Source organism: Aulonocara stuartgranti (genome assembly GCF_965226115.1).
Source record: "Aulonocara stuartgranti genome assembly, chromosome: 3".
Taxonomy (NCBI): Eukaryota; Metazoa; Chordata; class Actinopteri; order Cichliformes; family Cichlidae; genus Aulonocara; species Aulonocara stuartgranti.
Genome location: NC_138941.1, coordinates 41,498,865 through 41,515,843, shown reverse-complemented (window position 1 = coordinate 41,515,843; position 16,979 = coordinate 41,498,865). Strand labels below are relative to the sequence as shown.

Below are 16,979 nucleotides of genomic sequence, written 5' to 3'. Positions count from 1 at the left end.
CGTTTATTTAGCTTCATGTTCACGGATTCTCAGGGGTTGATGGTGACAGACGCCTGGCCGTGAACCTGCCGGAGAGCAGGACAGTCCAGAGTGGCGATCACCCTGCTTGTCCCGGTCCTCTGCAGAGTGAAATACTCAGTCCAGGTCAGAGAAGAGCCTCCTATGACCAACCTGAGAAAAGACAAACACGTCAAAAATATTAAAGCAAAAAGTGGGTTTTTTTCCTTTTGCTACTATTTAGAGGCTATAAAATTCACTTGTATTTTTATTTTTTATTCCTATTTATTCTATTTATCCCCTTTGTATATTTTATTTATATTTGTCTCTGTATTTATATATGTGTGTGTGTGTGTGTGTATATATATATATATATAACAATTCTGTAACTGTAACTTCGGTCGTTGCTGTGCTTTTTTTGGAAGTCGAATTTCCCAGAGGAACCCACCCGAGGGATTAATAAAGTTCTATCTTATCTTATCTTATCTTATCTTATCTTATCTTATCTTATCTTATCTTATCTTATCTTAAAATCGTTAATCTGGAAAGATCCAAAGGAATAAGATGAAACTGAAACCAGTTTTTGGTTTTATGTGGAAATATTTTATACAAACAGTTGTTCATGATCACTCACCTGTAATACCTGGACTTTGGCTCCATCATCCCAGGTCCTTCCATGCGAATGTAGACGTTCTCCAGGTTGAAGCTGAAGGGGTTTGTGAACTCCACAGTTGCTATCATCTCTTCACTCACTTTGCCTCTACCAGACACCTGAAGTACACACAGGACATGTAAAAATCCACCCCTAAAATCCAACTTTGATAAACAGGACATCAAACATGTAATGAAAGCAAAGCAAACCGTTTGCTCATAGGGGGCTGTCTGTTTTGTGTTGAACAACATTTTTGCTCTAATGATCTTATTATTATTATTATTATTATTATTATTATTATTATTATTATTGTTGTTGTTGTTGTTGTTATTATTATCTTCTTATATAACTTACTATTAACTGAGCAGCCAATCAAATAGTCACTCTGTCAACTACACAACATTAACGGCACATAAATCCATCTTCAAACATCTCTGTGTTTAAATTCCTGAACTTAAATTTAAAGAAAACTGGCTGCTCATGACAGCACAAGTTTTACTTTGTGTAACTGCTTCTGCCACAGTGCAGTCTGGGTCCTTACTTAGCAGAGTGAGATGGAAATAGAAGAGGCAGATTTTCCCAGCCCTTGTAGGCGGGGCTGCTGAAGCACCTTTGAATGGGAAGGACATATTTAAAGAGGCACAGATCATTGCTGATGTTGAGACATACAATTTATGTGTGGTCACTTCTGGTCTTTCTGACAATTTACACCTAAAATATGAGCATTTCAACAATGTTATTCAAACCATATGTTGAAAAATTTGTTTATTTGTTCATGCATAATAAACTAAGCTTACTTCAATTGGACTCTAAAGTTTGGGGTCTGAGCTTTAGATATTTGTAGATTACTACTTGAAACTACATGTGAGAATGTGGAAGATCAAGACAAAATCTGTAACTGATGACTTATGAGAGCACAAAAGTAACTGTAGTGTTTCACACTAAAGTGAAAGATGTTTAATTTCCTGAGCAGTGAATAATAAAGGATGTTGAGTTTGTTTAGTAGCTTCATGAAAATTTTAAACTGTTTCAAAATTTATTAAATCAATAACGCTTTTTTGCCCTGTGAATTTTTAGATACACTGTGTTTGCTCTTAAAATAAACTCTTTGAGACAGAAAAATGAAAGATACAGGTACAAAACCTGGGACTGATGTCCAGATTTTAAGATTCATTCCTCTGACACTCGTTGAGTCGGGGTTGGTGTGGTAAGGGTTATAAGGAAGGTTTTACACGGAGGGATTCCTGTATGTTCAGGGTGTGCCCCGCCAACCAGACCTATGGTAGCTGGGATACGCTCCAGCTCCACTGCGTCCAGATAGGGATAAGCGCAAGAGGACGAATGGATGGATGGATGGGTTTATGTGAAATATATTTGTTGTTGTTTCAGATTTTCTCAAATGTTTCTATCGGATCAGATAAAACATAAAGTTCAAACCCTTATTTGCTGTCAGCATAATTACTGGTAAAATGTCTTTCTCAAAACCATATTAAGACATGAATATAATTTAGAGTTATACTCTGACAGCTGAAACACCTTTAAAGTACCTGCAGAGCAGGTGAGACGAGAAAAGCCCCTGAGAATTAAATGTGCACTTTTCCTACTGCTGTGTGGGCGTGTAAACACGAGGATGCGATTCTTGAAAACTGAAACTGAAACAAAAACGGGCCGTGACAGAGCGGCACAAACGAGTGTTTGACGGGTTGAAAGTTCTCGTGTTAGTGTAGAATTGCAGATAAAATGGATGAATATCAGTATCCACTGTTTTTTGAAGCCACTGACTTTACAGACAGAGAGAAGGAGAAAGTGAGGAGATACTTTCAGAAAAGGCGAGACTCCGGGGGTGGCGACTGCGGAAATCTTGAAAAACTCGGAGGAAGCGTTTATAAAATCTGTTTCAAGTTAAAAGAGGGTAGGACAGTCGATCATTTGTAAAATATTTTTTTTTAGATTTGTGTTTAAATTCAGGCTATTTCAGTGACTCTGTTTATGGATGTTTTCCAGATCAAGACAGAGTTTTGCAGAGGAAGTTTCACACCATCACTCTTCCGAGTGGAGAAGTGCGGCTGACCGTGAGCCGGACAAGTTCACCACAGACCTCTGACCAGCCAACGCCAAGCCAATCACTGGTACAGTTTACTGCTCTTTCAAACATGACTTTTGGTTACAGTAAAAACTGAGTGTCAGAATAATGTGGCCAAATCAGTTTAAGAGGAGTGAGTTAGCCTCCAGGGGAAGTTGGACAGCTGAGGACAATATTGACAAAAAACAGATGATTATAAAATATTTCAAAGACACTGTAAGTACTGCAAAGAATACATTTTAAATAGTAAAACAGTGCTTTTTAAAAAAAAGATACACGATCATTAAATTTGACGTCAGGGACAAATATAGAGAACTATGTGTTTGTTCCACTTTTGCTGGGCCCTCTTTTTTATAGCTTTCATTTCATTGTGCCTCAGTGTTTTCAGTGGCTGACAGTTCTCAGGTTTCTTTCACTTCTGAGTCTTGCTGTTAATACAGAGTGTAAATATACAGTCTAGTTCAGCATTTTTTAAATAAGAAAGCCTTCCCTGAAAAATACATCATGTGGATGGCACAGTGTGCAGATACAGATGCAAATACTTCACATACTATTTTGCATTAATGCCTTTGTAGACAAGGAAGCAATGCCATGTACAGGGAGTGCAGAATTATTAGGCAAGTTGTATTTTTGAGGAATAATTTTATTATTGAACAACAACCATGTTCTCAATGAACCCAAAAAACTCATTAATATCAAAGCTGAATGTTTTTGGAAGTAGTTTTTAGTTTGTTTTTAGTTTTAGCTATTTTAGGGGGATATCTGTGTGTGCAGGTGACTATTACTGTGCATAATTATTAGGCAACTTAACAAAAAACAAATATATACCCATTTCAATTATTTATTTTTACCAGTGAAACCAATATAACATCTCCACATTCACAAATATACATTTCTGACATTCAAAAACAAAACAAAAACAAATCAGCGACCAATATAGCCACCTTTCTTTGCAAGGACACTCAAAAGCCTGCCATCCATGGATTCTGTCAGTGTTTTGATCTGTTCACCATCAACATTGCGTGCAGCAGCAACCACAGCCTCCCAGACACTGTTCAGAGAGGTGTACTGTTTTCCCTCCTTGTAAATCTCACATTTGATGATGGACCACAGGTTCTCAATGGGGTTCAGATCAGGTGAACAAGGAGGCCATGTCATTAGTTTTTCTTCTTTTATACCCTTTCTTGCCAGCCACGCTGTGGAGTACTTGGACGCGTGTGATGGAGCATTGTCCTGCATGAAAATCATGTTTTTCTTGAAGGATGCAGACTTCTTCCTGTACCACTGCTTGAAGAAGGTGTCTTCCAGAAACTGGCAGTAGGACTGGGAGTTGAGCTTGACTCCATCCTCAACCCGAAAAGGCCCCACAAGCTCATCTTTGATGATACCAGCCCAAACCAGTACTCCACCTCCACCTTGCTGGCGTCTGAGTCGGACTGGAGCTCTCTGCCATTTACCAATCCAGCCACGGGCCCATCCATCTGGCCCATCAAGACTCACTCTCATTTCATCAGTCCATAAAACCTTAGAAAAACCAGTCTTGAGATATTTCTTGGCCCAGTCTTGACGTTTCAGCTTGTGTGTCTTGTTCAGTGGTGGTCGTCTTTCAGCCTTTCTTACCTTGGCCATGTCTCTGAGTATTGCACACCTTGTGCTTTTGGGCACTCCAGTGATGTTGCAGCTCTGAAATATGGCCAAACTGGTGGCAAGTGGCATCTTGGCAGCTGCACGCTTGACTTTTCTCAGTTCATGGGCAGTTATTTTGCGCCTTGGTTTTTCCACACGCTTCTTGCGACCCTGTTCAAAGTCAAAGTCAAAGTCAACTTTATTTGTCAATTCTGCCACATGTACAGGACATACGGAGAATAGAAATTTCGTTACTCTCAAACCCTAGATGAAATAGCAAATGAACATTTAAATAAAGAGAGTGATTAAAAAATGCAAATAAAATAATTAAAAAGTAAAAATTTAAATAAATAAATACAATACAAATTAGCAAGAAAGCTATGCAATATACAATATACAATATTCAGGTAAGGGTAAATGACATTGAGTGTAAACCAGGCAGAGTAGTGCAAATAGGCAAATAGTGCAAATGGAGATTTAGTAATGTTGACTATTTTGAATGAAACGTTTGATTGTTCGATGATCACGCTTCAGAAGCTTTGCAATTTTGAGACTGCTGCATCCCTCTGCAAGATATCTCACTATTTTTGACTTTTCTGAGCCTGTCAAGTCCTTCGCCTCTGTCAGTGCGCCCCAGGGCAGCTGTGGCTACAATGTAGCTTTACTCCAAGCTGTATAGGCTTTCGAGCCTATACAGCTTGGAGTAAGACAACATGCATGAAGAGGATGATGTGGACAAAATACTCATTTGCCTAATAATTCTGCACTCCCTGTATGTTACTCCACCTCCATACCATCAAAGATACTGTGTCATGGTCCTGGGTCCTTTTGACAAAGTGTTTTGAGTTCGCTTGTATTTTTGTCACTTGGTGTTATTATTTGTGTTTTACGTCCACTGTGTTTATTCTATAATTGGTTTTTCTGCTTTGCTTTTGATTATTAGATTCCCCTCGTGTCTTTACCCCCTGTGTCTCCCTCTGTGTTTGTTTCTTTGTGTGAGTCCTTGTGCCTTGTGTTCCATCATGTTTCCCCAGGCCGTCTGCCTGTGCTCTCCCTTGTGTTCCCTCGTTCCCACCTGCCTCTCCTCCACTCCCACCCATATCATGTTTCCTGTTTTACTGTGAAGGTCCCGTGTTTTTTCTGTTCAGTCTAGCTTCCCCTGTCTCGTTATGGTTATTCGTATCAGCTGTACTCCTCGTGTGTTCTCACTTCCTTGTCATCCCTCTGTGGATTTAGGTAAGTGTCCTCCCTCATAGCTGTGTGACTCTCCCTGTGTCTCCCCATGAGTTTATAGGTTGTCGCAGTTTAGTTTATTTCTATTTGTATCACCTCTACACCTGCAATAAAGCAGTTCACATTTTTCATCTCTGTGAGTTTCCGTTTGGGTCCTTTTCCTTCCCTCACACAGCCGTTTTGTGACATACTGTTTTTAAAAACATAGGTCATAAAAAGCCAGATGGTAACACTCTCACTGGACACTTTATTAGGTACACCTTGAGAGTAACAGGGAAGACTTCAGTGCTGCTTTAAATCTTTGCTGTTAATTTTTTATTATAATGTTGTGATGTTATTTGAGTTAATGTTTCCTTCCTATCAACTCGAAGCAGTCTGGCCATCCTCTGACCTCTGACATCAAGAAGACGTTTTCATGCAGAGAATTGGATATTTTCTCTTTTTCAGTCCATTCTCTGTAATCCCTAGAGATGGTTGTGTGGGAAAATAAATAAATTAAAGCAGCTCAAATTTATTTTTCATTCTGATGCTCAGTTTGAACTTCAGAAGATCCTCTTGACCATGTCTAAATGGTTAGTGGCATGTGATTGGTTGATTATCCATATGTATTAATAAGCTTAAACAGGTGTACCTAATATAGTGGCCAGAGATTGTTTGTCTGTGTGGTTCGGTCACACAAAATTTTAAATTCCTTGTGGAATCCATGGACACTGCGTCTCGTTTGCACACAGATTAAAAAAAAAACCTCAACATCATGTTTTAGATTATTCACCAGTCATTGCATTCTGCTTTCATTTACATTGTACACAAATACCCAGACTGGTTTAGAAACAGGCCTGTAGCATATTTCTTTTATAACACAGTGTCATAGTCAGACATAGCAATCAAAAAGAAAAACATATAAACAAAAATATTAATTTAATGTGGTTTTACCTACATAACAGAAAGGACTGTATGAATTGGGGCAACTGCCATAAAATCAATGTTGTTGTTTTTTGTTTGTTTTTTTGTAGAACTAGTTTATGATGATTGAATGATTGATGTGTCCAAACAACAAACACTGAATTTTAATTTAGCAGTGGGCTCAGTGTTTCATGTTTACTCCATGATGGATCTCGTGTATGCTGTAGACTGGACATAGCTAACATAGTACATAATGGATGAATTATTAACAGATTTAAAGAGAAAAGAAATAAAATACATGACATGGCGAAGATTACGTTGATTAGAGGTTTTGAATAAGGGTTATGTATTACTTAATGTCCAACCCTATGTGGTACACTCCCACTGTTTACAATAAGTAGCCTATCGTATATCATAAATTGACAGATTTTTTTTTCTTTCCCTCTTTCAGAGCTCTAGAAACTCAAACATAAAAGGTCTTGAGAAGACTTTCAGGATAGATGTTTTCCTGCTGTTTTTCCTGAGAGACAACTGTAAAGCATACACAATTTTTGAAAAACAACTGTCATCAATCGGCTGCACAGTGGAGCTAAATTTCGATGAAGAGGAGGTTTTGGTTAGAGGAGAGGTTGACAAGGGGCCAGGAGGTGGTTTTGGTGGCGCTGCAGAGAAATGGGAGTGCCAAGTGGATCGGGTCTTTATTCGGCTTACCGAGACCTACCTCTGCTATCATGTGCTTGAGCCAAAACTGGTGAAAATGATACTGCAGGACTCGGCCTTTAAGACAGATGATATCAAAGTTTACACAGAGAGTGGCTATGCTGTGGTTGTGGGAGAGGTTGATGCCGTGAAGGAAAAGATTGCAATTCTGGAAAAACGCCTACCCACCAAAAAGGTAATGCCAATTGTGGAGAGGAACTTCAAGCTCATAGAAGAAGAGTTCAATCGAGAAATGCGTGCTAATTGTCCAGAGGTTACAATCATCAGAGGTAGTGCCATGATCACTTTGGAGGGCCCTGACAAAGAGGTGCAGTCAGGAGCTACAAAACTGGTTGAACTGATTAAGAACGTAAAGGAGAAGAGCGTTAAGTTCCCTACAGCTTTGCTAACCTTCATGAAGACCAGTGATGCCATCCCAAAATACCAAACTCGCTTCCAGCAAAGGCTCAGAAACCCTGTTTTCTTTGAGGTGGGTGCAGATCTGGTTCTGTCCAGTTTGTCCTCTGATGCTTTAAATATGGCCGAGGCAGCAGTAATGAGAGACCTTAAAGTGACCACTGTACAGCTGCAGGGTGCAATAGATCTCAACAGGTTGAAAGAAATTCTGATGAAAGCCAAGAACGAGGCAAACAGTAGAGAGTTCAGAGTGGACATCAGCTACATGCCAGGCGCCAGGGGAACCTCAACAACCAACGTCCAACTGGTGGGCTACAGTGAAAATGTGGCCAAGCTCAATGAAGTTCTTCATGACTTCCAGTTGAATCAAGTTTCAAGTCAAGAAACCATCAATCTGCTTCATCCTGAAATGGTCGACTGTTTTAATAAAATCTTAGACTTGATTGGCATGAAGCAGACCAAGGTGACCTTACAAGCCTCACATTTTCCAAATCCTTGTGTGTTTGTGTCTGGTCCTCGATGTCATGTTCAGGAGGCCAAGGAGGCCCTAACATCAACTCTAGACAGTGTTGTAGTAGACACTTTGACTCTAGATGGACCAGGGGCTCAGCAGTACTTCCAGGAAGAGGGTAAAGTGACTAAAGAGCTGATAGAGAGCTCCTGTTACGTCATTATCCGAGATAAGCAAACTGCAGCCATCCCAAACGTGCAAAGACCACGAAACACCAGCAGACTCAGCGATACACCTAGATCTCTCAGCTACAGCAGCAGCATGTACAGCACAGTTGGAAACTCTGCAATCAACAGAACAAACCTGAAGATCAAACTCAGCAGTTTAGAAAATGAACAGGTTTGATTATTTCCATTCAATTCTATTTCCCATAGTCTCAAAATAAAATATCAACATTCATGTTATTCAAAATGATTTCTGCAGGTGGATGTTCTGGTGGTCCCCATGCTCAACAAACAGCTGACTTCTACAAATATTGGCAAAAGTTTGTTGGCCAAAGCTGGGAATATATTAAAGTTAAAGTTTGATTCAGTCTTAGCCAGTTGTGCCCTCGCCCCTGGTGATGTTCAGCTGGTTGATGCACCTCCATCTCTGGGCTGCTCCAGGATTTTCTTCATTGAGTGCTTGCCTTGGGATGGAGTAAGAGGACAGAGTGTTCAGGTAAAATTAAGGACTTTCATTAACACTTCTGGTGATGGAAAAGTGCTAATTCATATTTAATTTACCTTCAGAAAACCATTGAAATGCACTTTATAGCTGTACATAGATGAAAGTATTAATTTGAATAATCAGATGATATCTAAGCATGTATACTCAAAACTAGAGGAACAGACAAAAGAAAAGATAATAAAATATTTAACTGAAAAGTAAAAGCATTAACACACAAACTAGTCAATTAACTGTACCTATAACTGCAAGGGAGGATTTATCCTCCAAAGCCTCACTGTTTTCCATGTGTGCTCTGTTAGTTGCAGTGTGCAATCCAAGAGTTTGAAAACATAGTTTAAAATATGTAACTTTTGATTTGCAGGCTCTTGGTAACGGTCTGAAGAAGTGTCTGGAGCTTTGTGCACAGCTGAATTTGGGTTCAGTGGCCATTCCAATCATTGGGCCAGGAATTGTTTTACAATACCCGCTGAGAGAAGCTATTCAAGTGTTGACCGACATCATTCACCAGTTTGGATTATCTGCATCTTCTGGATCTCTTACAAACATCCACATTGTGATTAAACCTGGTTACCCTGATTCTGAGGAGGTCAGTGTCAGTTGATATGTCCTGATCTGATATGTAACATGAAGGCATCCATCTTTCATCGTGTTATTCTGTGTTTTTATCTACAGTGCTACCACGATGTCTACAAACAGCTCGGCTTAAATATGAACCAGGGAGGCCAAGGTAAACTAGCACTACTCATACTGTCTTCATTATGTGAGATTAATGAATAGTGAGCAGATAAAAAGCCTTCAGCCAGTGTTATATTTTACCATCTTCATTATCACCCTCAGCCATCAGACTAAATATCAGACAAAATCAATGTGTGGTGTTCTTCGTCTCAGCAATCTTCAGGTCCCTCACCAGCGACCTAGATGACATCGTCATAACAGTGGGAAGTGGAGTTAAACTACATGTGGTGTTTGGTGACATCACTAATGAGACTACAGATGCTGTGGTGAACATAACAGACTCCCAAAGTTTTAACTTTGGTAAGTAACCTTGGTGAGCAGGAGGATCACTATGGCAAAGTCAAACAGCTGTTCATGAATATCTGCTCAAAAATGGGGATGCCCATATGAATATAATCTTTGAGGATCAAAGTTTTCATCTAGCATTATCAGCAGGTCACTTACATTAGCTAAAAACCTCAGCATATAATTACGAAGAGCTTAACAGATAGTCATGGTTGAACATCATAAGTATTAGAAAGCCACTAATTTCTAATGTATATGGAGCTGTAAAACTAGATAATTTCTTATATTTTGGATCTCATACCTATCATGGTTATAGTTTCACATAATGAAATCTAGTGCAAATTAGGCACATTCAGCAGGAACAGGCTTAGTGGATGGCAAAATGTAAAACTCTCAGGCGTAGGTGATGGAAAGCAATCAAACTGTAACACAGACAAGTGACTCAGTGACAGTCTGGCAGGGAACAGAGATGAACAGGTGAACTGGTACGCTGCCTGTGGTGTCAACTCAGCATGAGAAATGTTTGATCTTCAGCCAAGAAGGTTTGGCAGGGATTAGCCTTTGACTTACCTTTGAGTACCATTTCCCATAAATGCATGTGGATTGATTTGGGAATATAGGGTTGATGAGTAACTATTCAGGAAACGTATCCAACTGTGACACAAATTGGAACTTAAGATGAAACTGTGGCATTATTATTATTGTTGCTATTTCCAAAGCTGTACTTACTAATTAAATACATTTATTAAATATATTTTACCAATAGGCATTAGACATTCATTTTACTAAGATTATCTTACTCTTTTCGAAACCCCAGTTTTTCTTTTAATGTTACCATAAGATTGGTATTTGTGATTTTTATTACATGCTAACAAATCAAAATGTATTTGTTACTCAACTGTGCAACTGACCCTAAACATTACAGTAGCAAAATTTGGCATGTTACTAACAAAATCAGTGCGCTCCAGGGTAGCTGTGGCTACAATGTAGCTTGCCATCACCAGTGTGTGAATGGGTGGATGACTGAATGTAGTGTAAAGCGCTTTGAGGTCCATAGGGACTAAGTAAAGCGCTATACAAATACAGGCCATTTACCATTTTTTACCATTTACCAAAATAGATGGCAATAGTTATGTAAAGGTTGGTAACCTCCATCATCAGAATCATCAGTCCTGGTGCTGATTAGCTTTTTTAGCATGCTAAAACTAGCACAAGATTAGCATGTAGCACAAACTTGCCTTCACTGACATCCTTTAAAATATATTTTTTCTTTCTCTATATATGGCTTATGCAAAGACATCTCAACTTTAGCTGAACCACAGGCGGCAGCAACAGTGAATCGAGGAGAAATTTTCGTGACCCAGTCTGGAAACTTCCTCAGTAAAGCTATTTTACATGTGCATGGAGAACAGGATGAAGTCCTCATTGAACAACTTGTGTGTGATATCATTTGTTACTGTGAATCACATAAATATAATTCAGTGGCAATTCCTGCCATGTGTGCTGGTAAGTATTTTGTTCAGCATTTCTATTTATTCTGTTTGTTGTGCTACACACACACACACCTAAGAGGCAGGGGTGTTTTTGCAGGAGCTGGAGGTTTGGATCCTGCGATTGTGGCAGGAGCCATTTTTCGAGGGATCAAGTCATCTGCATCAATCATGACCAGCCTCACTGACATCCGTCTCATCCTGATTAAGATCGATGTCTTCTTGACTTTTAAAGAGGAAGCGATGCAGATGTATTCCCCAGCTGTCATCAACAGAGGTGACAGAAATATTCACAAACTGACATTTTGTGTAGTTATTTAGTGTAATGAATTTTAAAATAAAAACTGATTCAAAATTATTTTACTGAAATTTTTTACTGATTTGTTCTAGTACTTCCAGTACTTCCAGTACTTCCAGTTCAAGTACAGCAACAACAGCCTCCTCATTCTGTGAGTGCATACCTCAGCAGTCTCCAAATCAGCTCTACAAGTCAGCAGTCTGTCTTCACGTTCCTGGGTCTTTCCAAAAAGGACGTTGACGATGCCATGGAAAAGCTGAAGCATCAATATCAGACGCAGTGCTCCAGTAACACCTTCTCAAAGGAGGAACTGGAACCCCTCGACCAGGATGACATGATGGAGCTGAAGGAGCTGGTGGAGTCTGAGGGTTTATTCATGCAAACAGATCAGGCTGGCACCCTAACAGTGAGCGGGCTAAAAGACGGGGTCACCCGGGTGATGCAGAAAATGAATCAGTGTCAGTTAATGGCTCTTGCTAGAGAGGTAAGAGTCAGGGAGGAGGAGGATTTGTACCTTCGAGTTGTTTGGTGCATCCTGGCACATAACGGTAACTGGGAAAGACTTCCCAGAACAGCCAATCACCAACTGGAAAGCGACGAATTAACAGAAGGAATAACAGATGCACAGGGACTCACATGGGAGGTTAATCTACAGAGAATGGTGGCCACACAATCACTGAGACAGACAACGAAGCTGAAACGACTTGAGAATCTCACAGGTGAGAAGATAGTTCTCAATGATTTACAAAATGAGCCCGACTGATACTGGAGTTTGATGCTTGAGAGTAATACAAACTCAAAAGAAACAAATGTTAAAGTGTATAAGATGTAATGAAAGGATGGAGTACAAATAGAAATGCATAATATATTGCAACCTGCCGCACCTGTAAGAAAAACAATCATACAACACCTCGAACACAAAACTTTAAAAATGCACAGCTACATAAATATCTGTGTGTGCATGTGTGTGTGACAGACAGAGAGAGAGAGAGTGAGAGAGAAGAGTATGTGTATGCGTCTTTGTCACGAAATATACATGAAAATGAGTGTGGGAAGCTGCAATAACACCTCTCAGGAGCCAGAGCATGATAGAGATGGATCCAGGAGAACCATTTGAAGCCCCCAAGAGTACCAAAGACCTGAGGCCACACATCTCAGTGATATCTGTGCCTCCATGCCAGCAGGAGAAGAAAGGAGGCCCTTAAATGGGCAGCTCAGAGCCAAGGGGTGGGAGTCCCAGAGGGCTAGAGGCAACAGGCAACCGACCCTCCTAGACTTTGGCCACCCTAGTGTGAGCCAAGCTCAAATTCCCGGGCTCAAGGTGCCAAAGAATTGCCCAGTAGCTGGCAGACGTGTGTGGGTTTGTGAAACAGGGGTCTAGGAAGATGGCTCTACCCACTGTGACCTACGCTACCCACAACCCTCCATCAAGACACTACATCTATGGTTGATGCATTGTATGAGGGAATGAGAATTTACTACAAGAATTTGTAGTAAATGGCAAATAATAAAGCTTAGCATAAGCTCTTTCTGTGTCTTCTTGTTTGTATGCTGTATAAGCTATATATGCTTGTCTCTTTCAGACTTTACTTTCCCTCTGTACTGGGACAGCATGGCTGCCAGTGAAAATATGATGGTCATTCCCCTGGAGTCTTCTTCTGCAGAGTACCGAACAGTGAAGGAGGCCTTCAAACGAACCGTCGCCAAAACTGTGATGAAGGTGGGTGGCTCTCCTTGCGTAAAGGAACGTTTCAGTTTCTAATTGTATTACCTGTTTTATTATATGCATGCTGCTTCATCACTACTTTATTCTTTTGTAGTCAGTACAACCAATGATATTAAATGTTATTAATGAAGTGTAAAGTGTAAAAAATATTTCTGTTTTTATTTGCTTTAATATTTATGTATATTTAGGTATATTATTTACAGTAATTCCCATTATTTATTTATTTATTTATTCATTTATTTATTTATTATTGCTTCCTTTTTATGACATATCCTATCATAAATTCTACCTCGAAGTTTGTTCCGTGTATTTGGTTTTGTAACCCCAGTAGCATGCCCAGAGATATATACATACATATACACACATACTGATGCAAATATACATGTGCACACACATACACATATATAAACACAGTGTTTGTGTAAAAAGCGAGTGCAAACCGTATCTTTGTAGTGGTCATGCTGGGACATTGTTTCAGTTCCTCACTCAGTCTGTTCCAGTGCTTCACTCCCAACATAGATGCAAAAACTTCATTTATCAGTAAATAAAGGATATTTAACTAATAAATTTATAGATAAAATGGAAGAGTAAAAAAGATCACAATGTAATTCCAAGTTACAAGAAATCAGTCAATGTCACATTATATAAACAAACTAAATTCACCATTTGAAAGATATGATTTATTTAATTAAATTGTATTTATTTATTTTTTAATTGTATTCATTCATTCTGGATTTTAGTTTTAGTTTCATATATCTGAAGTCCACTGAATTGATGATGACATAATTTTCTCATTCACAATACAAAGAAAGTTTCAATACAGTTGTAAAACCTGCCTGCAAATCATCATGTTTTCAGTTTTTCAGATTTGCAGATTTAAGGTAATTAATTGATCGATGTTTACAACACAGAATCTTCTCATACCTGAGATGCACACCTCAATTTATGGCCCTCAGAATATGAGCATAAAACTACCCCTCAGATGTAATTAATATCCTTGATTACCTTGTTTGGCAGCTTGTTGATCCTTTGTCCATCTTCTCTCTTGTCAGATTGACCGTTTGCAGAACGTTCACCTGCGTCGCGCCTATGAAGCACAGAAGAAGCACATTTCTGATAAGAATGCACAGGAGGGAGGAGCAGGGGAGAAACTTCTGTACCACGGGACGACCCAGGACAATTGCGACTCCATAATGAAAACTGGATTCAACAGGCGCTTTGCTGGACAAAATGGTGATAATCTTTTTATAATCCACAAGTGCAAACTGTCAGTGCCAATAATTTGCATAACATGTTCTAACCAAAGTCAACACCAGAGTCTTCTTAGAGTTGCAGGTTTTCTGTTGCAGGGCAAAATAAAAGTAACCTTGTCATTAGCAGTCTAGTCTAAAATTAAGTAAATAAAACCTCAGATGATAGGAAAACGTGGTATATTAAGTTTCATTATTCATTTAACAAAAATTAAGCTAAAAGGAGGAAGCAGTGTATGAAAGCCAAAGTGTCCCCTTAATGCTTACATGTGTGTGAGCATCTTTATAAAAACAGAAGTTTTGGCACTACTACTGGTCGAGAGCATTCAGGTGTGTGTCAACACAATACCACAATCTTCCTAGGAGTGGACGTCCCAGCAAACTTGCCCCAAGATCAAGATCTTGCAATGCTCAGAGAAATTGCAAAACACCCAAGAGCTACATCTCAGACTCTGCAGGTGTCGTTAGCATGTTAAATGTTAAAGTTTATGACTGTACAACTAAAAACAGACTGTCTGTTGACTGTGTGTTGTTTGTAAGGGTTGCTTCTTTTTTTTTCTTTTTTTTGCAACCACAAGTCAACATGAGCACCTCTGTTCTAGAGAGTCTAATGTGAGGCTGACAGCTAAAAAAAATCCAATACTGGATTACGTAAAAGCACAATGATTTCAAGCATAGCAGCAAATCTACAACACAATAGCTGCAAATGCTGCAATGGCCCAGTGTCCTTGCTCAAATGATGTGGTGGGACCTTAAGAGAGCTGTGCATAAATGAATGCCTGCAAACCTTAATGAACTGAAGCAACGCGCTAAAGAAGAGTGGGCTGAAATGTCACCAGAACAATGTGTGAGACTGATAAAGCCACACAGGAAATGATTACTTAAAGTTATTGCTGCTAAAGATGATTTAATTATTAAGGTATTGAGTTTCGGGTTTTTGGGGGGATTTTTTTACCCCATCAGTCCATCGAGCGGGCATTGGTTGGCATAAGTGACCAACTTTGCAAACAAAATAACACAAAACAAGGCAACATAGGATTTTCAAATCGATACCATAGGTGTCTCTAATAAAGATCTTCAAATCTCATTAGCCTTGACCTCAAGGTCAGCACCCCTGCTTCAATCTTTTTTAGGGTGACATTCAGTTTTTTTCACAGTTTGCATTCAGTGAATTTTCATAATGGTAATAAGTATTTTCCTGTTATATGAGTGTAAGTATAACTGTATGGATTTTCAGGCCAGGGCACAACTTGATACGAGAATGGTTAAAAGATGATCCCCGCTTCAGAGAATTGACTCTAATGGTGCATCGATTTAAGTTTTTACTATAGTATTTGTTACTAATTACAAAGGAGGAGAGCTAATGTGTTTAAATAGACCTTTGACAAGTAACAGGCAATCCAGTATAACCACTGCTTGTTCCTGTATACTGTCAGGACAATGCAGGTAAAAATACACTGTGATTATGAGAGCATTCATATATTAAGGCTGAATAAATTATTTTCTCTTCTGGTGACTTTGGTGTTTCAAGGGTGATATGAAAGGCAAGGCTTTGTTGTTGTTGTTTTTAATCTTGTTAAGCATTTGTGGCTTTCGTGACACATAAAACCTTGGGTTTAAGTGATTGTGGAGGTGTTTTCAGGTCTAGTACAATAACAGCGCTTGATTCCTTATTGGGCTGAAAGGAAAGATTTTCATGTTCCTGCATGCACTAATAAAACATGTCAATTACAATCAACAGTGTAGTTAAAACACCTGGTGGAAGATATTAAAGTAGCAGTAGCAGCAAAGGAGGGTTTAGTGAACTAGTAATTCTGTGTTCTACAGCTTGTACTTCCAGGGTATTTGTGACACCTAAAGAATCTACTGCTAGAAGACTGAGGGGTATCATGTGATTTATATTTCAAGACACTACAGTGTAAATGTGATCAGCTATTGTTAATTTTCTTTTTCTTTTCTTCCTACCCTCAGCAACTGCATATGGTCGTGGGACCTACTTTGCTGTAAATGCCAACTACTCGGCTCAGCCCACCTACTCCAAGCCAGCTGCTGATGGTTCTCAGTTAATGTTCGTCGCCCGAGTCCTCACAGGCGTCTGCACTCATGGCCGACATGATATGAAGGTGCCTCCACCTAGAAACCACCAGCAGCCTCACGACCGCTATGACAGTGTGGTAGACAGAATAGATAACCCCAGCATGTATGTTGTGTTTCATGACAACCAAGCGTACCCTGACTACCTCATCACATTCAAGTGAGAGTAAAGGAAAAGTTTTTTCCACTGTTTACAAACAAAGGTGTCTGAAAAATCCAAAAAGAAAAATAATAAAACTAATATGCACATTTCACACTACAGTTATATACAGTGAGATTTCGAGTTTGAATTATAGAATTATGTCTGATTT

At 39.3% G+C, this 16,979-nt stretch overlaps 2 protein-coding genes across 3 annotated transcripts; one reads left to right on the top strand and one right to left on the bottom strand.

Moving 5' to 3' along the window:
- Positions 1–29: 29 nt before the first annotated feature.
- Positions 30–900, bottom strand: LOC309703062 (coagulation factor XIII A chain-like; the record flags this gene model as incomplete). The annotated part of the gene is made up of 3 exons (XM_082527766.1): positions 30–171; positions 632–768; positions 859–900. The coding sequence occupies 3 exons, from the start codon at positions 898–900 to the stop codon at positions 30–32; spliced, it is 321 nt and encodes a 106-aa protein (XP_082383892.1).
- Positions 901–2,322: 1,422 nt separating this feature from the next.
- Positions 2,323–16,938, top strand: LOC309692717 (protein mono-ADP-ribosyltransferase PARP14-like). Of its 2 annotated transcripts, none has more exons than XM_082511493.1 (13): positions 2,323–2,561; positions 2,654–2,778; positions 6,946–8,460; positions 8,545–8,781; positions 9,152–9,376; positions 9,463–9,517; positions 9,679–9,825; positions 11,107–11,316; positions 11,401–11,577; positions 11,700–12,317; positions 13,182–13,318; positions 14,377–14,557; positions 16,546–16,938. In XM_082511493.1, the coding sequence occupies exons 1-13, from the start codon at positions 2,390–2,392 to the stop codon at positions 16,830–16,832; spliced, it is 4,086 nt and encodes a 1,361-aa protein (XP_082367619.1). In that variant the 5' UTR covers positions 2,323–2,389; the 3' UTR covers positions 16,833–16,938. The 2 variants fall into 2 exon arrangements, with proteins under 2 accessions (XP_082367619.1, XP_082367618.1); XM_082511492.1 differs by having other exon boundaries at positions 11,691–12,317.
- Positions 16,939–16,979: the final 41 nt, after the last annotated feature.

Bases quoted from the DNA above. Each gene is read 5' to 3' on its own strand.
- LOC309692717 (XM_082511492.1), top strand. From the start codon at position 2,390: ATGGATGAATATCAGTATCCACTGTTTTTTGAAGCCACTGACTTTACA. The intron at 9,518-9,678 runs GTAAACTAGCAC...TCTTCGTCTCAG, and splicing joins TATGAACCAGGGAGGCCAAG to CAATCTTCAGGTCCCTCACC. The intron at 11,317-11,400 runs GTAAGTATTTTG...GTGTTTTTGCAG, and splicing joins AATTCCTGCCATGTGTGCTG to GAGCTGGAGGTTTGGATCCT.